Source organism: Rhinoraja longicauda, chromosome 3, assembly GCF_053455715.1.
Source record: "Rhinoraja longicauda isolate Sanriku21f chromosome 3, sRhiLon1.1, whole genome shotgun sequence".
Lineage (NCBI taxonomy): Eukaryota > Metazoa > Chordata > Chondrichthyes > Rajiformes > Arhynchobatidae > Rhinoraja > Rhinoraja longicauda.
The window spans coordinates 89,011,923-89,033,604 of NC_135955.1; the positions used below are offsets into that span (position 1 = coordinate 89,011,923).

Genomic DNA, 21,682 nt, shown 5'->3' on the forward strand with positions numbered 1-21,682 from the left:
CAACAATGCCCTCTGGTGACAGTTTGATTTTATTTTCCCCATCAACAAACTGAGTGATTCTTTCTGATCATGAAATAACTGGATGAGGTCCATTTGACCCACCTTATTTCCTTTGTCCTGAAAATCTTGACATCTCCTGCGACTTCAAATTAGTTTGATAATTAACAAAGGAGGGAGAGAGAAAGCGGGCAATTATAGACCAGTTAGCCTTAGAGTCCAGAACCAGGGATTGCAGTTTAAGAATAAGGGGTAGGCCATTTAGGACTGAGATGCGAAAAAACTTTTTTACCCATAGAGTTGTGAATCTGTGGAATTTTCTGCCACAGAAGGCAGTGGAGGCCAATTCACTGGATATTTTCAAGAGAGAGTTAGATTTAGCTCTTAGGGCTAAAGAAATCAAGGGATATGGGAAAAAGCAGGAATGGGGTACTGATTTTAGATGATCAGCCATGATCATAATGAATAGTGGGGCTGGTTCGAGGGGCCGAATGGCCTAATCCTGCACCTATTTTTCTATGTTTCTAATTCTCAAATGATTTCTAGTGTTTCCTTCGTCAGGAAGCCCATGTCATGTGTCAAGTCTCTTTGTGTGAAGACCTTTCTGATAGCAATCCAAACATTTATTAGAATAAAAACAAGAACTGCAGATGCTGGTTTGCAAAAAAAAGACACAAAATGATGGAGTAACTCAGAGGGCCAGGCATCTCTGGAAAATATGGATAGGTGAAGTTTTCGGATGGAACAGATTGATGGGGGCAGGAGAAAAAAAGATGGAAGTGAGAAGGGGCCAAAACCAGGATTGTTATTTTAATAGTGAAAAAACACTGGTTGGGCTGTAAATAGTTGAATATTGAATCCAATTTTGTTCACTAAGAAATCATCAATACTAGTGCCCTGCGGGGATGCATCCTTAGCATCTTACCCTGCTCCTTGTACTCACTGGATTATGCACCTAAATACTAATCCAACTCAATTTTAAAGTTTGCAGACAACACCACTGTAGTGGGAAAGTTTATCGAGTAATGATGAGAGTAGAGTCATAGAGTCATGGAGTGTCACAGCGTGGAAATAGAGCCGTCAGCCCAACACACCCACATTGGCCACCATGTCTCAGTTACACTAGTCCCACCTGCCACGTTTATCCCTCCAAATCTGTCTTATCCATGTACCTGTTTCTTAAACGTTGGGGGAGTACCTGCCTCAGCTACCCCCTCCACCCTTGTGTGAAAAAAGTTATCCCTCAGATTCCTATTAAATCTTTTCCCCTCACGTTAAACCCGTGTCTTCTGGTCCTCGGTCCACCTACTCTGGGCAAGAGACTCTGTGTCCTGGTCTATTCCTCTCATGATTTTATACACCTCTATAAGATCACCCTCATCCTCCTGCACTCCAAGGAATAGAATTCCAGCCGACTCAACCTCTCCTTATGTGCTAAATGTGCGGAAAGCCTTTTTGACCACTCTATTTACCTGCAAATCCTCCTTCAAGGAACTATGCACCTGCACTCCAAGATCTCTCTGCTCTACAACACTCCCCAGAGCCCTACCATTCACTGTGTAGGTCATGCCCATGTTAGACTTCCCAAAATGCAACACCTCACATTTCTGTGTATTAAATTCCATCAACCATTCCTCAGTCTACCTGGCCAATTGATCAGGATCCTGCTGCAGATTTTCACAACCATCTTCATTATTTGCAAAACCATTCACTTTTGTATCATCTGCAAACTTGCTAATCTTGCCCTGTATGTTCTCATCCAGATCATTGATATAAATGACAAAAACCAACAGCACTGAACCCTGAGGCACACCACTAGTCACAGGCCTCTAGCCCGAGAAGCAACCTTCCACCATCGCCCTCTGCTTCCTTCCATGAAGATAATTTTCTATCCACTCATCTGTCTCTCCTTGGGTCCCATGCAATCTGACCTTCCAGAGCAGCCTACCATTCGGAACCTTGTTGAATGCTTTGCTGAAATCCAGGAAGGAGATTGAGAACCTCATAACCTCGTGCCAACCTCTCTCTTAATGTCAGCAAGACAAAGGAGATTGTGATTGACTTCAGAAAGCGAACCAGTACAAACACCGCGGTAAATTGATGTGGAGATGGTCAAAAGCTTCAAATTCCTATGAATAAATATCACCAGCAACTTATTGTGGACCAGCCACGTCAAAGCTATGGCCAAGAAAGCAAACCACTTTCTGAGAAGGCTCAGGAAGTTCGGCATGTCCCCAACAAACCTCCCAAACGTCTATAGTTTCACCACAGAAAGCATTTTATACGATACGATACGATAAAACTTTATACCACCAGGGGGCGCCACACGATGCCTGCCTCACCTACAGTCTGTCTGTCCTTTTCAAACTTTTTTTGTTATTTTTGGAAAGTTTTAAAAGTTTGTGTAAATGTTTTCTGGTTTGTTTTATGTGGGGGGTGGGGGAGGGGGGAGGGGGAAACATTTTTTCAATCTCTTACCTTGCCGGAGATGCGATTGTTTTCCGGATCGTATCTACGGTCGCTCTGCGGTCTAACATCATGGAGCTGGAGGCCTTGCCTGGGACTGACTTTGAGCCCCACTGTGGGACCGTGGACTTAACCTCTGAGCATGCGTAACCTTGCCTAGATTGATGCTCCAACGCGGCCTGCGGACTTTAACATCAAGGAGCCCGCAGTCTTGGGTTGAGACCGGTTGGGAGCTCCAAGCCGCACGACGTTCGACAAGCCCTGACCCAGGGTAGATCGCCCAGCACAGGGGAGATTAAATCCCCCCACCGATGCAGGGGCTCGATCGCCCCGACGAGGAAGGCCCACCGCCGGCTAAGGGAGTAAGATCGTCCCGTCAACGGAAGGTTAGAGGCTCCCGACTGCTGGAGGACAAAGAAGGGAGAGATTGAACTATTTTTCGCCTTCTATCACAGTGAGGAATGTGGAGGAGTCACTGTGGTGGATGCTCATGTTAAAATGTATTTTCTGTGTCCTGTTGCTTTTTATTGTTATGACTGTATGGCAAATAACATTCCTTGTATGTTTCAAAACATACTTGGCTAATAAAGTGTGATTGTGATTGATTGTGATTGTGACTGATTGTGATTCACCCCAGGAGGGAAATTAGGTCTGCCGACAGGCATAACACAAGGTACACAAAAACTTGAAATGAAGAGTGAAAACGAAAGCGACTGTTTGCTGGCTGCCTTATGCACAGCGCCTTCACGGAACGAATGAACAAACAAACGAACACAGACTTATCCCCTGGACAGAGGATTCTAAACTAGAGTGCTCCCCTCCCCTCTCCCACACCGGATCCCCCTTTGTTCTCCCACCATCCCTCACGGCGGTCCCCCCATGCAGGGTCCTCCATTGTTCTTCACGGTCGCCCTCCCCCCCCACACCGGGTCCCCATTGTCTTCCCCTCACCCCACGCTCATCGACCGCGAGGCCCAATACCACCGAGGCTCCCGTTGCCCCCAAGGCCCATATTGCTGCTGAGGCTCCCGTTGCCGCCGAGGCACTCGCAGCCGAGCCTCCCACTGCCGCCGAGGCATCCGTTACTGCCGCCGAGGCTCCCATCGCTGCCACCTCTGAGGCTTCTTCGGCCTAGACAGGCCTCGCCGCCTGGCTTCACTGCAGCCCCCTGGGAGGCCTGTGGGGTGAGTCAGGCCTACCGGGCGTTCCGGTCGTCGGCGGCGCAATTATCAGGATTCGTTATAGCTTGGTTTGGGAACAGCTCCATCCAAGACCTCAAGAAATCACAGCAAGTGGTGGACATAGCCATCACGCAATCCAACCTTCCTTCCATTGACTCCATCTACACTTCAAGACCTCGACAAGGCCACCCGAATAATCAAGAAACCAGTCTCACCCCAGTCACTCCCCCTTCTCTCCTCTCCCATCAGGCAGATGGCAGAGAAGTTTGAAAACGTATACCTACAGAATCAGGGACAGTTTCTTCCCAGCTATTATCCAGCTGCAACTGAATGTTCCTCATCAGCTGGAGTACAGTCCTGGCCTCTCATCTACCTCATAGTAGACCTCCAAACTAACTTTAATTGGACTTTATCTAGCACTAAATGTTTTACACTTTATCCTTTATTTGTACACTGTGGACGGTTTGATTGTAATCATGTAATAATTTATTTGACTGGATAGCAAGCAAACAAAAGCTTTTCACTGTACCTCTGTACACATGACAATAATAAACTAAAGTAAATCCTCTCACCTATCACTTGCCAGGCTTTGTGTTGTCCCTCCTCTCTTCCAGCATTCTCTCTTTCCTCCCCCCCCCCACCCTTCACAATCTGTCTGAAGAAGGGTCCTGCCCTTAAATGAGCCCTAACCATGTTCTCTAGAGATGCTGCCTGGACCCGCTGAGTTACTCAAGCATTATGGGTCTTTTGTTGACTCGTCTTGATGTACTGATAAATAAAGTCAGACATTAATCACTTGCTGTGAACAGTCTTTGACTACAGAGGGCAATGTTGTTACATTTTCTTGACTGGTTTTGCACTTTCTAATGCAATTTATTTTACCAAGTTGCAAACAATTTAACATATTGGCAATCTTTTAGATTCAACCATTTTTGAATTGATAAAAATATCTAATATTTTGTAAATATGTCACAATCTGCGAATAAACCTGCCTTCACGTTAAGTACTGCCTCAATTTAAAATTATGTCTTATTTCATATTACTCCATGATAGAACATAGCACAGCACAGGAAAGGTTCCTTCGTCCCACTACGTACATGCTGAACCTGTTACCAAGTGTAGAAGAAAAAACTAAAATCTTCATTTACTTAATTTTGATCGGAATTAAACAAGGTAACGAAAGGGAGTGCCGATGTGACAATTGGCATCTCTCGGGGACCGGATGCAGAAGATCATGGAAATTTGGTAAAACAAGTTTCAGACGCATTATCTCTTGTCTGGGAATGTGCAGCACGGTGAATAAGGCAAATTGGGGACATAGATAAGGAAGCCTGTTCTCAATGGAAAGTTACTGAATGCTGGATCACAATAGTTGACCCAGTAATGTCGGTAACTATTATGATCAAGAATACAACAGCTACCTCTAGCAGGGGAGAAACGGTGCAGTAAATGGGGGCTTATGATTGGCTTGTAGAGGGGGCAATGGCGCTGTCTGCTTGAAAGATGAGATAGAATAATGTCAAGATGCCCTTGTATTTCCGCAGGCGCAGCCAAGTCCCCCCGACACCGGTGAACATCCAGGAAATGGACATCGGGAGGGTGGACTCTTATAAGTACCTTGGTGTTTACCTCAACAATAAACTTGACTGGACCGAAAACATCAATGCGCTATACAAAAAGGGCCAGAGCAGATTTTATCTGCTGAGGAGACTCAGGTCCTTTGGAGTGTAGGGGGCACTCCTAAGGACCTTCTACAACACTGTGGTTGCATCAGCCATTTTCTATGGAGTGGTCTGCAGGAGCAGCAGCATCTCAGCAGCGGAGGGGAAGAGACTTGACAAGCTGGTCAGGAAGGCCAGCTCTGCCCTGGGTTGCCCCCTCGACTCAGTACAGGCAGTGGGAGAGGGGAGGATGATGGCAAAGTTAACATCGCTGCTGGACAATGACTCCCACCCCATGCAGGACACTGTCACTGCACTGAGTAGCTCCTTCAGTGACAAACTCCTTCACCCCAAGTGTGTGAAGGAGAGATATAGGAGGTCCTTCCTTCCCGCTGCTGTGAGACTGCCAAACCAGCACTGCTCCCAACAGATGAGTCAACAGCAACAGTTAAGGAATACACAGTAAATTGATGACAATTTATCCTTACCTTTACTTTTATTTATAATGAATGATCTCTTGCTATCCACTTTGCTGCTGTAACACTGTAAATTTCCCCGGTGTGGGACAAATAAAGGAATATATATATATATCATGTTTGACTTGTATTAACCATCTGTTGTTGAATAAGATTGACATAAATTGACATGGTATTTTCTATGTTTTAAACAAAAAGTATGTTATGATTAATGAAATAATTGGTACCCATGTAGTAGACAGTAATAACAGGATAATTGCATCTAACAAAAAAAAGTTGTTGACTGCACTGTATAACTGTCAGCTAATTCTGCTGCAAAGTCAGAGAACCGGTGAGCAGTTAACTGCCACCATCTCTCCATGATATCATGCAATAAAGTCTCTTGAAGCAAACCTCGAAGTCTCAGTTTTTTTCTTTGATTTCCCTCTAAGTCAATTTCCTCAACACCAAGTTAATCTAATCTCTGCACATGTATCCGTATCCCTTCATTCCCTGTATAACTAAAAGCCTCTTAACTGCCACTATCTTTTGCCCACACCATCACCCCTGATAGCATGTTCCTAGCCACCCATCACTTCCTCCTTTCCCAGTGATATTAGCTCTCAATGTTTCAAATCCTTTGAAATAACTGCCTTTTTCTGACTGACTTATTAATCATCTCCAAAGGTAATTGCCCCATCATTAGAAGGCTTATGGGGAACTGACAACGATTTAAGATATCATATCTAAAACCATATTTCCTCTTTTGAGATGCTTCATCTTTGGTAATTTCCTGTAATGTTACTCAAGTGTTTATATATTTCTTCACAAAATGATGGAGTAACTCAGCAGGTCAGGCAGCATCTCAGGAGAGAAGGAATGGGTGACGTTTCGGGTCGAGACCCTTCTTCAGATTTCTTATATATTTCTTGTTTGATAATGCTCTGGTGAAGCACCTTGGGATATTTTGCTGTGTTTTAATGAAAGTCATTCGTGTTGCTATAATCTTTCCAATAATTGTTCAAATTCATGTTGGTTGCCCCATTCCTGGGAAGGAAAATCACATTCAGTTCTTCACGCAGATGTGTAGGGAATGGAAGGATATGGATTATGTGCAGGCAGATGAGATTACTTTACCCGAGCATGGTATTTGGCATGGATATTGTGGGCCAATGACCTGTGCTGTACCGGGCTTGTATTCACTGGAATTTAGAAAGATGAGAGAGGACCTTATAGAAACATATAAAATTCTTAAGTGATTGGACAGGCTAGATGCAGGGAAAATGTTCCCGATGTTGGGGGAGTCCAGAGCCAGGGGTCACTATTTAAGAATAAGGAGTAGGCCATTTAGGACTGAGATGAAAAAAAAACTTTTCACCCAGAGAGTTGTGAATCTGTAGAATTCTCTGCCACAGAAGGCAGTGGAGGCCAATTCACTGGATGTTTTCAAGAGAGAGTTAGATTTAGCTCTGAGGGCTAACGGAATTAAGGGATATGGGGGGGGAAAGCAGGAACAGGGTGATCAGCCATAATCATATTGAATGACGGTGCTGACACGAAGGGCCTACTCCTGCACCTATTTTCTATGTTTCTATGTTTATTTACTGTTCTAAACTTCCATCAGGAGGACGACACCTAGCAAAGGCCTGGACCGTTGAGAAAGGAGATCAAGGATACCCGATCCTGCATCCTGCAAAGATTCTATCCCCTACACCCAATTCCTCCTTCTATGCCATATCGGCACCCAGGATGCGATGTTCCATACCAGGACATATGAGATGTTCTCATTCTTTAGGGAACAAGAGTTCCCCTCTTCTACCATAGATGAGGCCCTCACACAAGTCTCCTCCTTACCTTCAGCTCTATTTTTGCTCCCCTTCCCCCCAGTCGCAACAGAGACAGAGTCCCCCTAGTCCTCACTTTTCACCCCATCAGTGGAGCATGCAGCACATAATCCTCCAACATTTTCACCATCTCCAACCAGATCCCATCACTAGCCGCATCTTCCAATCCCCACCCCTTTCTCCTTTCCACAGAGACCATTCCCTTCACAACTCCCTGGTTAATCCACCCCAAACACCCCCTCCCCAAGTACCTTCCCCTGCAACCACAGGAGATGCAATACCTGTCCCGATACCTCCTCCCTCGACTCCGTCCAGGGACAGTCCTTTCAGGTGAGGCAGAGGTTCATTTGTACCTCCTCGAACCTCATCTACTGTATCAACTATTCCAGGTGTGGAATCCTACATGTCAGCAAGAACAAGCACAGACTCGGCGATCGTTTCACTGAACACCTTTGCTCAGTTCACCTAGACCTACGCGATCTCCTGATTGCCAAAGACTTTAACTCCCCTTCCCATTCCCACACTTACCTCTCTGTCCTGGGCCTCCTGCATTGTCAGAGTGAGGCCACACGCAAATTGGAGGAGCAGGACTTCATATTTCACTTGGGCAGTGTACAACCCAGCGGTATGAATATTGATTTCTCTAACTACAAGTAACCCTTGCATCCCCTCTCTCTCTCTGTCCCTCCCCCACCCTAATTTTACTGTCGTCCTGTTGAGTTCCACTGTCTGTAACTCATTATCATCGATCCCACAGCCAACAAAGGATCATTGTGGGCTACACATTTCCTTGCTTTCTGAAAATCTTCCATTCATTTGTCCTAAGTACCGTCTATATCTCTCGTTCGCCTTTCTCCTGAATCTAAAGTCTGAAGAAGGGTCTCGACCCAAAACATCACCTATTCCTGTTCTCAGGAGATGCTGCCTGACCTTCTGAGTTACTCTAGCTTTCTGTGTCTATCTACTGATTACCAAGATCTGCTACATGGACACAAACCAACACATAGGACACCCACAGAGGTTTAGGTTTAATATTGTCACATGTACTAAGATATCGTGAAAAGCTTTTGTTTTTATATCCAATCCAATAATACTATACATAAACACTATCAAGCCAAAAGTATAATAGGCAGAGAGAGCAAAGGGAAAAATGCAGAGTGTAGCATATAGTACTGGGCATTGTAATGCAACAGAGATTTCAATGTCCAAGGGTATGTGTTGATAGTTGGTATTGTCATGATGGGCTGAAGGGACTGCTTCTGCAGTTCTGTTTCTTTCCCTCTTTTTCCACAAAATGGCCGTGAGTAGTTTTTATTACCCCTCCCTCACTACCCACCCTCTATTTGCCCCCCTTCATCCCTAATAGCTGTTTCTCTCTCTCCAGATGCTACCTGACCAGATGTAGTCAAAAAGTTATACGGCATGGAAACAGACCCTTCGGCCCAACTTGATAGCCGACCAAGATGTCTCATCTACACTAGTCCTACCTGCCCGCGTTTAGTTTTGTTTATTGTCATGTGTACTTAAAAGCTTTTGTTGCGTGCTAACCGGTCAGCAGGTAGACAATACATGATTACAATTGAGCCTTTCACAGCGTACAGATATATGCTAAGGGGAATAACATTTAATGCAAGATAAAGCCAGAAAAGTCCGATCAAAGATAATCCGAGGGTCTCGAATGAGATAGATAGTAGTTCAGGAACGTTCACTAGTTGTTGGTAGGATGGTTCAGTCGCCAGATAAGAGCTGGGAAGAAACTGTCCCTGAATCTGGAGGTATGCGTTTCACATTTCTATACCTTTTCCCTGTTGGGAGAGGGGAGAAGAGGGAGTGGCCAGCGTGCGACTCGTCCTTTATTATCCTGCCGGCCTTGCCGAGGCAGCATGAGGTCTGGCCCATAATCATAGAGTCATAGAGTGATACAGCCTGGAAACAGGCTCTTTGGCTCAACATGTCCACACTGGCCAACATGTCCCAGCTAGACTAGTCCCACCTGCCTGCGTTTGGCCCATGTCCTTCCAAACCTGCCCTATCCATGTACCTGTCTGTTTCTTAAACGTTGTAATAGTCCCTGCCTCAACTACCTTCAAATGATGCCAGCACAACAACCTAGCTCTCAATGTCAGTACGACCCAGGAACTTTCCAGCTTGACATCTTTCCTATAACTCACTGCCCAGAACTGAACACAATACTAAATTTGGCCTCACCAATGTCTCATACAACTGAAACATGACCTCCCAACTTCTATACTCAACACTCTGGCTGATGATCCTTGCATTTCAAAGGTCTTTTATTGTCACATGATATGTGAATTACCATACAGCCATATGACAAAAAAAAAAGCAACAAGACACACAACTACATAAAAGTTAACATAAAAATCCACCACAGCGAATTTCCCACATTCCTCACTGTGATGGAAGGTAAAAAAAGTCCAATCTCCTTCCTCTTTATTCTCCCGTGGTCGGGGCAGTCGAACCATCCGTCGGGGCGATCGAAGCTCCTGCAGCCCGCGGCCGAAGCTCCCGCGTCGGGGCGGCCGAAGCTCCCGCATCGGGGCGGTCAAAACCCCCGCATCGGGGTGGTCAAAGCTCCTACGGCTTGGAGTTCCCAAAGTTGGTCTCTAACCAGAGACTCTGGGCTCCGTGATGTTAAAGTCCGCAAGCACTCAAGGTTGGAACTCCAAAGTTGATCCCTGGCAAAGATATGGCGAGCTCCTTGATGTTAAGAGATTAGAAAAAGTTTCCGCCAACCCCCCCCAAAACAAGCTAAAGAACACTAAAAACATACATTTAACACATACTATTAAAACACAAAGAAGGAAGGGACAGACTGTTGGTGAGGCAAGAATGATGAATCAAGAGTGTTTTATTGTCATATGTACCAATTCAGGAAGTGATATGCGAATTACCACACAGCCATACGAAAAAAAAGATAGAACAATGACATTCTTACTTGCAGCAGCACAACAGAATATGTAAACATTGTACACTGTAAGCAATATAATAAACGAGGAAAAAAAAGTACAGTTCATAGAAACATAGACAATAGGTGCAGGCCATTCGGACCTTCGAGTCAGCACTGGCGTTCAATATGATCATGGCTGATCATCTAAAATCAGTACCCCGTTCCTGCTTTTTTCCCCACATCCCTTGATTCCTTTAGTCCTAAGAGCTAAATCTATCTCTCTCTTGAAAGTTGGTTGTTGGCTGCAACCTCTCCTCCCCCCCCCCCCTATTGACGAACTGTACACTGCAAGGGCCAGGAAGCGAGCGGGCAAGATCATCTCTGACCCCTCTCACCCTGGCCACAAAATCTTTCAAGCACTTCCCTCTGGAAGGCGACTCCGGCCAGTCAAAACAGCCACAGCCAGGCATAAAAACTGCTTTTTTTCCACGAGTAGTAGTTCTACTCAATAACCTAAAGGATTGGACAGGGTAGATACAAGAAAACTGTTCCCGATGTTGAGGGGAGTCACAGTTTAAGAATAAGGGGTAGGCCATTTAGAACGGAGATGAGGAAAAAAAATTCAGTCAGAGAGTTATAAATCTGTGGAATTCTCTGCCTCAGTGGAGGCCAATTCTCTGAATGCATTCAAGAGAGAGCTAGATAGAGCTCTTAAGGATAGCGGAGACAGGGGGTATGGGGAGAAGGCAGGAACGGGGTACTGATTGAGAATGATCAGCCATGATCACATTGAATGGTGGTGCTGGCTCGAAGGGCCGAATGGCCTCCTCCTGCACCTATTGTCTATTGTCAGTCTGTAGTCTCTTTTTTGCTCTGGTTTATTTTCACCCACATGTTTAGACCGTAATGTTGTATCCTTATTGTTTTGATGTGTTTATGCTTTATTCTTAATTGTTAACTGTATGTTTGTGTTGTCATTTGTGAGCGGAGCACCAAGGCACATTCCTTATATATATATATATATAAGAAAATAACTGCAGATGCTGGTACAAATCGAAGGTATTTATTCACAAAATGCTGGAGTAACTCAGCAGGTCAGGCAGCATCTCAGGAGAGAAGGAATGGGTGACGTTTCGGGTCATATCCACATACTTGGCCAATAAACTTATTCATTCATTCATTCAAAACATCCAGTGAATTGGCCTCCTGTGGCAGAGAATTCCACAGATTCACAACTCTCTGGATAAAAAAAGTTTTTCCTCATCTCAGTCCTAAATGAGTTCTTAAACTGTGACTCCCTCCCCCCCCCCCCCCTCCAACATTGGGAACAGTTTTCTTGTATCTACCCTGTGCAATCCTTTAAGAATTTTATATGTTTCCATAAGATCATTTTTCCGTGAGTTCATTTTTTTATTAAAAAATAATTAAAAATTAGCGTTTAGTTGTTTCGTTTGCGATGCCTACCTACTGGTATTGGTGTTGTATGTGCGGCTCCCATCCGTGAGTCTGCGATTTTTTGTTTAGCCGCAGCTATCGTCCGGGCGCTAGGACCCAGCGGGACGAGGACAGGAGACGCCGACCGTTGGAGCCGGTTTTCAAACGCGCCGTCACGTGAGTGGATGGTCACGCGCCGTCACGTGAGTGGATGGTCACGCGCCGTCACGTGCGTGCGGGGTGGGTGTGGAAGAGGGTTTAAAGCCGGACAGCGCCGGCCCCGCTCCCGCTAAAGATGGAGCCCGGAGCGTCCGTCGCCCTGCTGGTGATTCTCTCCCGCTGTTGCTGCTCCTCCGCCGCCGACTGGGAGGAGCTTTACAATCCCAACTCCGAGCTGGAGCTCGAGCCCGTCCTCCACTCCTCGCACGGGTCGCTCTGGCCCTTGCCCAAGAGCGTGCTGGGCTTCCCCGAGGTTTACAGGCTGAGCCGGCTCACCTTCCACATCGCACACTCGTCCGAGTCCACCGCCTTGACCGGCTGCACCATCCTGGACGACGCCTACCGCAGGTACTACTCCTACATCTTCGGAAACTCGGGCGCCGAGGACCGCCAGCGGCGGCCGGCGGCCGGCGACCGCACCGAACCCGAGGAGCTGCGTCAGCTGCAGGTCACTATCACCGCCAGTGACCCCGAGTGCAACCAGCATCCGCACATCACTTCCAACGAGGCGTGTGAGTAGCTGTTCCGCAACGCAACTGTGAGCACTTTTGGACCCTTATTATATCCGAGGGAAGGAAGTGCTGGTTCTGGAGTGTGTCCAGAGGAGATTTACAAGAAATATATCTCAGGAGTGAGTGGGTTAACATATAATGAACGTTTGACAGCACCGTGCAGCGTAGGTTTACTAGGTTAATTCCCGGAATGGCAGGACTGTCATATGTTGAAAGACTGGAGCGACTAGGCTTGTATACACTGGAATTTAGAAGGATGAGAGATCTTATCGAAACGTATAAGATTATTAAGGGGTTGGACACGTTAGAGGCAGGAAACATGTTCCCAATGTTGGGGGAGTCCAGAACAAGGGGCCACAGTTTAAGAATAAGGGGTAGGCCATTTAGAACTGAGATGAGGAAAATCTTTTTCAGTCAGAGAGTTGTGAATCTGTGGAATTCTCTGCCTCAGAAGGCAGTGGAGGCCAATTCTCTGAATGCATTCAAGAGAGAGCTAGATAGAGCTCTTAAGGATGGCGGAGTCAGGGGGTATGGGGAGAAGGCAGGAACGGGGTACTGATTGAGAATGATCAGCCATGATCACGTTGAATGGCGGTGCTGGCTCGAAGGGCCGAATGGCGGAGTCAGGGGGTATGGGGAGAAGGCAGGAACGGGTTACTGATTGAGAATGATCAGCCATGATCACATTGAATGGCGGTGCTGGCTCGCCATTCCGGGAATTAACCTAGTAAACCTACGCTGCACGCCCTCAATAGCAAGAATATCCTTCCTCAAATTTGGAGACCAAAACTGCACACAGTACTCCAGGTGCGGTCTCACTAGGGCCCTGTACAACTGCAGAAGGACCTCTTTGCTCCTTTACTCAACTCCTCTTGTTATGAAGGCCAACATTCCATTGGCTTTCTTCACTGCCTGCTGTACCTGCATGCTTCCTTTCAGTGACTGATGCACTATCTTCATGAAGCTCTGGGTTTTGGGGGAGAGGCAGGGGTAAAAGGTGGAAGTTTAATGTTACTTCCACATTTAGTGTTAGAGTTATAGTCATAGAGTAATACAGTGTGGAAACAAGTCCTTCGGCCCAACTTGCTCACACCGACCAACATGTCCCAGCTACACTAGTCCCACCTGCCTGCGCTTGGTCCATATCCCTCCAAACCTGTCCTATCTAGGTACCTGTCCAACTACTTCTTAAACGATGGGATAGTCCCAGCTTCAACTACCTCCTCTGGCAGCTTGTTCCATACACCCACCACCCATTGTGTGAAAAAATTACCCCTTGGATTTCTACTAAATCTTTTCCCTTTCACCTTGAACCTAAGTCCTCTGGTTCTTGATTTCTCTACTCTGGGCAAGAGACTCTGTGCATCTACCCGATCTATTCCTCATGATTTTGTACACCTCTAAGATCACCTCTCGTGCTCCAAGGAATAGATACCCAGCGTACTCAATGTCTCCCTATAGCTCACACCCTCTAGTCCTGGCAACATCCTTGTAAATCTTTTCTGAACCCTTTCAAGCTTGACAATATCTTTCTTATAGTATGGTGCCCAGAACTGAACACATTATTCTAAATGCAGTCTCACCAATGTCTTGTACAACAGCAACATGACCTCCCATCTTCTATACTCAATACTCCAATGTGCCTTATCTATCTGCGACTCGACCTTCAAGGAACGGGGCACCTGCACTCCTAGATCCCTTTGTCCTACAACACTCCCCAGAGGCCTACCATTTACTGTGTAAGTCCTCCCCCTGTTAGATGTCCCAAAATGCAACACCTCACACTTCTCTGTATTAAATTCTATCAACCATTCCTCAACCCACCTGGCCAATCGATCCAGATCCTGCTGCAATCTTTCACAACCATCTTCACCATCTGCAAAACCACTTACTTTTGTATCATCAGCAAACTTGCTAACCTTGCCCTGTATGTTCTCATACAAGTCATTAATGTAGATGACAAACAGGAACAACCCCAGCACTGAACCCTGAGGCAAATCACTAATCACAGGCCTCCAGTCTGAGAAACAACCTTCCACCATCACCCACTGCCTCCTTCCAACCGCCTCCCGACATCAGTCTGAAGAAGGGTCTCGACCCGAAACGTCACCCATTCCTTCTCTCCTGAGATGCTGCCTGACCCGCTGAGTTACTCCAGCATTTTGTAATACCTTCGATTTGTACCACCATCTGCCGTTATTTTCCTACACAACTTGCTGCTCCACTGCGATTTCTCCTCAAGGTATGTCTACTTTGAAGAAGTTCTCCTCCTCTCTTTGATAGATATAGCTCTTAAGGATAGCGGAGTCAGGGGGTATGGGGAGAAGGCAGGAACGGGGTACTGATTGAGAATGATCAGCCATGATCACATTGAATGGTGGTGCTGGCTCGATGCGCCGAATGGCCTCCTCCTGCACCTATTGTCTATTAACGAGAGTTTAGCAACAGGCTCTCTCACTGCTCCCCCTTTGTGATTGCTCCTGCCCTCCTACTCTACGAGCACGTTTTGCTCAAACTTTAGATAGCTCCTCTGTCCCTCTCTTTCCCCTCCTCTTCCCAGTTCTCCCACTTTCATGTCTCCAACTACATCCTTTCTTTGTCACGCCCCCTCCCCTGACATCAGTCTGAAGAAGGGTCTCGACCCGAAACGTCACCCATTCCTTCTCTCCTGAGATGCTGCATGACCCGCTGAGTTACTCCAGCATTTTGTGATACCATCCATTCAGCTATCTCTCCTTGGATCCCATGAAATCTAACGTTCCAGAGCTGCCTACCATGCGGAACCTTGTCGAATGCCTTACTGAAATCCATGTACACAACATCTACAGCTCTGCCCTCATCGACCTTTTTGGTCACGTCTTCAAAAAATCAATCAGATTTGTAAGACACGACCTCCCACGTACAAAACCATGCTGACTATCCCTAATCAGCCCGTGCCCATCCAAATGCCTGAAAAACCTATCCCTCAGAATACTCACTCGGAACTTTCCAACTGCAGATGTTAAGTTCACTGGCCTATAGTTCCCAGCATTTTCCCTGCAGCCTTTCTTGAAAAGAGGCACAACATTTGCCACCCTCCAGTCTTCCGGCACCTCTCCTGTATTTAACGACAACTCGTAAATTTCAACCAGGGCTCCCGCAATTTACTCTTTAGTTTCCCGCAATATCCTCGTATATATCAGATCAGGCCCTGGAGATTTGTTTACCTTCATACACGATAGTACCTTCAGTACTTCTTCGACGGTAACACTGACTGCTCCATTGACTGCCCCAAGTTCCTCCGTCCTACTGTCTTTATCCTCGGTAAATATAGAGGGGAAATAGTCATTGAGGACCTTGCCCATCTCCTGTGGCTCCACACTGGGCTTTGATTCCTGAGAGGTCCCACTCGCTCTAGTTACCCTTTTCCCCCTTATGTATTTATAAAATCTTTTTGGATTGTCCTTAATTCCTGGATGTCCCAAAATTGCATGACTGACAATCATTATTAGAATGTAGAATATTGAAGGTGTCAGAGGTTATCGGGAGAAGGCCGGAGAATGGGATTGAGAGGGAAAGATGGATCAGCCATGATTGAATGGCCGAGTAGACTTGATGGGCTGAATGGTCTAATTCTGCTCGTAGAACTTACGAACTGAGATACAAGGAACTACATACAGATGCTGGTTTACAAAAAAAAGACAGGTGGCAGATTGACAGATGAGAGGAGAAAGATTGAATAAGAACCTGAGGGGTAACTTTTTTTACACAAGATACAGGTGAATAAATGTAGTAGATCTTCTAAAAGGATGTCAATGAATCACATGGGTTTTTCAACAGCAATTTAATATCACGGTTATCGGTGCTAGTTATTGCCACATTTATTACTTGCATTTTGTAATATTTATCTGCAGTGGGGGTGGGGAGGGTTTGAATGGCATGTTCCTAATTTGACTGTTGCAGAACACCTGAGCTGAAGAAATAGGATCTCATTTACTTCAAGTGATACATTTCTCCTTCTCTAGATGAAATTACAGTTGTTCAGCCTGTGGCTACTCTGAAATCGGAAACTGTGTGGGGTGCTCTACGAGGTAAGTAGACACATTGACTGCAATGCACTAACTTACTTTGTACAAATTATTTTGAAAAGTAATGTAAAATGTTCTTTGTTCTTTGGGTGGGGAGAGCATGTTATTGTTGATGACTTGCATATTTGCTGCAGTTAAATGCAATTTTTAATCGAAATCTGTATTCTTGCACCCCTTGCTGTGGAAAAGGAGCAGTTACTTTATTCAGATTGCATTTTGGGGGATTCTTTATCCCAGAAAATTGTGAACATTTAACTAAAAAGTGTATTCAAGTTGGTGTTTTTCAACTTCGAGGCACTGAGGGAATCAGCTGATTATGGGATTGGAAGGTGAGAGGAGATGACCAAGAAGTGAATCACAATTTTAGTTAGCAGATCAAAATTGACTAATTTACTTAGTGCACCTAAGTGGCAAGTTTGTCTTCTGAAATAATTTAAGTGTCTTGTGGTCATTTACTGAAGAATACATGGAAGAATCGGCATCACGTGGCCCTGTTAAGTTGGAAGATTTTGAGCTTGCATCTCACTCCTGAGACTTGAGCAGGATAAAAAAACGCAATACCACTTTTGGATGAGATAAACTAAATATCATGCTTGGAGTTACTCAAGGTGCTGATTTATTATACTGCTGTTGGCTGTGTATGGATGGATGAATTCCTTGAAGTACAAAGGCAGGAAATAATACTTATACGAGTCAGTTTTAAAGTTTGCCTGTTTGTTGAATACAGCCATCTTGAACATTTTGTTTGAGCAGTGAGAGTGCATCTGTCTTTGGTCAGCTGGTAAAAATGTCATGTCTTTTATTACAAGTGTTCAGAAGTGGTTATTGTCATTTTAGCATTTCATAAACTGCAATAGTACAGCTATGAGTTGAGACAAAAATCTATGTGCAATATCACTCACAGGAAATACAAATAAGTCATAAATCAGTCAGTCTTAAATTTCCAAAGGTGCAGCTGATGGCAAAATATCAAAATGATCAATGACACCAGGGGGACTGGGCAGATGTCACCAAAATTAAAAATTAAGTTGTGAAGCAGTTGTTGGAGTTGAAGATAGCAAGGAAGGCTGTTAAAGGATACAGCGAGATATGGATCAGTTACAGATATGGGTGGGGAAATGGCAGCTGGAGTTTAATCTGAGCATGTGTTGCAATTTGGGAGGTCGATTGCAAGGGGAAATTGTATAGTTAATGGAAAGACCATTAGCATCATTGAGGTACAGAATGATCTTGATGATCCCAAGAATCAATTATAAATTATGGGAAACTTTTTTTGGCGGGGAGATATTTCACTTGGATTTACTATTTTCTTAAGTAGTGAATTGCATACATGGTACTTTAATTGTGATCAGTATTTTGTGGTGTCAATTAAACTGCTGTTTTGTATAAATCACCAATTTTTTGCATACTGGCTAAACTTGTATTTTAGGACTGGAGACTTTCAGCCAGTTGGTATATGAAGATCAATACGTTACGGTAAGTTTTCAAAAACATTTAATGAAATTGTTAGCTGCAAGGCTATTTAACTATTTTGACATTATGATCTTGTTAACCAACCTCGATAGGATTCTTCAGGCATATGTTTTAACATTAGGCATATCAATCGAAGCATTTAGGAAACTGGAGTAACCTAGCACCTATTTGCAGATTACAATGCATTATATTTGTTTGTAAATCTAGTTTTGACTTTGTTTCTTGTATTGTTCTTTAACTTTCTGAAGATGTATACAAGAGAGAGTTAGATTCTCTTAGGGCTAACAGAATCAAGGGATATGGGGAGAAACCAGGAACAGGGTACTGATTTTGGATGATTAACCATGATCATATTGAATGGTGGTGTTGGCTCGAATGGCCTCCTGCACCTATTTTATGTTTCTAACATGCTGATGCAGACTGTGGATGTGATTTTCAATTATCAGGAATTGTTTATCCATGCTTTTTTTCCTCAATCGAATACATGTTCTCCTTTTGCATAATAAGACATCAAAGGAGTGAGTTCGCTGGCAATATGCAAGGCTGTATGGACCAGATACGAAGTAGTCTGTCTTCCAGACCATACCCCTATTTGGTTGTTTCAGAAAGCCTTTGACAAGGTTCCACATAGGAGATTAGTGGGCAAAATTAGAGCACATGGTATTGGAGGTAGGGTACTGACATGGATAGAAAATTGGTTGACAGACAGAAAGCAAAGAGTGGGGATAAATGGGTCCCTTTCAGAATGGCAGGCAGTAACTAGTGGGGTACCGCAAGGCTCGGTGCTGGGACTGCAGCTATTTACAATATACATTAATGACTTGGATGAAGGGATTAAAAATACCATTAGCAAATTTGCAGATGATACAAAGCTGGGTGGTAGTGTGAACTGAGGAAAATGTTATGAGGTTGCAGGGTGACTTGGACAGGTTGTGTGAGTGGGCGGATGCATGGCAGATGCAGTTTAATGTGGATAAGTGTGAGGTTATCCACTTTGGTGGTAAGAATAGGAAGGCAGAGTATTATCTGAATGGTGTCAAGTTAGGAACAGGGGACGTACAATGAGATCTGGGTGTCCTAGTGCATCAGTCACTGAAAGGAAGCATGCAGGTACAGCAGGCAGTGAAGAAAGCCAATGGAATGTTGGCCTTCATAACAAGAGGAGTTGAGTATAGGAGCAAATAGGTCCTTCTGCAGTTGTACAGGGCTCTAGTGAGACCGCACCTGGAGTACTGTGTGCAGTTTTGGTCTCCAAATTTGAGGAAGGATATTCTTGCTATTGAGGGCGTGCAGCGTAGGTTTACTAGGTTAATTCCCGGAATGGCGGGACTATCGTATGTTGAAAGACTGGAGTGACTACGCTTGTATACACTGGAATTTAGAAGGATGAGAGGAGATCTTATCGAAACGTATAAGATTATTAAGGGGTTGGACACGTTAGAGGCAGGAAACATGTTCCCAATGTTGGGGGAGTCCAGAACAAGGGGCCACAGTTTAAGAATAAGGGGTAGGCCATTTAGAACTGAGATGAGGAAAAACTTTTTCAGTCAGAGAGTTGTGAATCTGTGGAATTCTCTGCCTCAGAAGGCAGTGGAGGCCAATTCTCTGAATGCATTCAAGAGAGAGCTAGATAGAGCTCTTAAGGATAGCGGAGTCAGGGGGTATGGGGAGAAGGCAGGAACGGGGTACTGATTGAGAATGATCAGCCATGATCACATTGAATGGCAGTGCTGGCTCGACGGGCCGAATGACCTCCTCCTGTACCTATTGTCTATTGTTTTGAACCTGTTCTTCCAACAAATGTTGGACTAAGAAAAACTCAAGGCCAGTTGACTGACTAAAGCACATTTGTTAGTTGGCGGCCTTGCATGATCATGAATGGAGTTACGTATTTGGGGCTTTAGCAGAAGTGTTGCCAATTCAGTTTAAAGTTTAAGCCTCTATGTGAATTTTGAGTGTGTCTCTGTGCAGTGAAATTGATACTAGCACATGCTAGAAATATAATCTGTAATCATTCAAGTCCTGCAGTTAATGATTTTAGAATATAAACTTCAAGGATACCAAATCTTTTTATCAAATCATTTTGTAGGAAGATAGTAACTGTAATAGGCATTAGCATGGAAATGGCCCATCTTGCCCATGCTGATCAAGGTGCCCTATCTACACCAGTTTCCACCTACCTGTTTTTGGCCCATATTCCTCCAAACCTTTCCTATCCATGTGCTGTGTTCAAATGTCTTTTAACTGTTGTTGTAGTACCTGCCTCAACTATCCCCTCTGGTAGTTTGCTCCATATACCCACTACCCTCCATGAAAAAGTTACCCGTCAGGTTCGTATTAAATCTTTTCTCTCACCCTAGACCCTGATTTCCCTACTTGCATTCCCCTCATGATCTTACACCTCCATAAGATCATCCCTCATCTTCCTGTGCTCCAAGTAATAAAGTTCTAGCCTGCCCAACCTCTCCCTTTAGCTTAAGCCTTCAAGTCCTGGCAATGTCCTCGTAAATCTTCTCTGCACTCTTTCGAGCTTAACAATATCTTTCCAAGAGCCAGATGACCAAAACTAAACACGATCCTCCAAATGTAGCCTCACCTTATCTTGTACAACTGTAACATAACATTCAGACTTCTATACTCAATACCCTGACTGAAGGCCAATGTACTGAAAACCTCCTTGATTAGCATATCTACCCATGGTGCCACTTTCAAGGAACCATGTGCCTGCACTCCTTGATCCCTCAACTCTACAACACTCCCCCAGGGCCTTGCAAATTCACTATGTCCTGTCCTGGATTGACTTCCCAAAATGTAATACCTTGCACTTTAAACTTAGACTTTAAACTCCTTAGCTCACTTATCTAACTGATGAGCATCATGCAGCAATTTTTGATAACTGTCTTTGCTATCTACGATATCACTCTTAAGTGTCGTATGCGAACTTGCTAATCATGCCTACATTCTCATCCAAATTATTGATATAAACCATAAAGAGCAATGGGCTCAGCACACCACTAGTCACCACTGAGGCACACCACTAGTCACAGGCTCCAGTCCGAAAAACAACCTTCCACCCTCTACTTCCTTCGATGAAGCTAATTCTCTATCCAAAATCATAGCTCACGAAAGTTTCTTGTATTAAACAGGAGGCTAAGTTTGTCTCTTTGGGATCTTTGCACAATACTTGCAATTTGTGCATGCTTTGCAATTTAAGTTCTTTTCCATTCCTCTTTCACCCAACTGCTTTGTGACCTTGGTCATATTCTGTTGGTCTCCATTTTATGTTAGTATATCGGGTAATGAATGAATGGCCTGGCAAGCAAGCTCCTTTAGTTTTTTTTCTCTCCACTCCTCCTTGATTATAAATCTAATAATTAATCAAAATATAAACAGGATTGCAGATGCTATGAAAAAGCAGTATTCCGAAGGTTTTAAATTGCAATGTGTTTAGGAATTCTGCACCTG

At 44.6% G+C, this 21,682-nt stretch overlaps 1 protein-coding gene across 2 annotated transcripts in view; it reads left to right on the forward strand.

Moving 5' to 3' along the window:
- Positions 1 to 12,150: 12,150 nt before the first annotated feature.
- Positions 12,151 to 21,682, forward strand: part of hexb (hexosaminidase B (beta polypeptide)) — a 30,249-nt gene continuing 20,717 nt past the window's right edge. Inside the window, exons 1-3 of one of the 2 annotated variants that reach the window (XM_078396619.1) lie at positions 12,151 to 12,677; positions 16,682 to 16,747; positions 18,174 to 18,220. In XM_078396619.1, coding sequence (XP_078252745.1) covers positions 12,242 to 12,677; positions 16,682 to 16,747; positions 18,174 to 18,220 — 549 coding nt within the window. In that variant the 5' untranslated portion in view covers positions 12,151 to 12,241. The remainder of the gene's footprint in view (positions 12,678 to 16,681; positions 16,748 to 18,173; positions 18,221 to 21,682) is intronic. The other variant, XM_078396620.1, reaches the window with a different exon arrangement.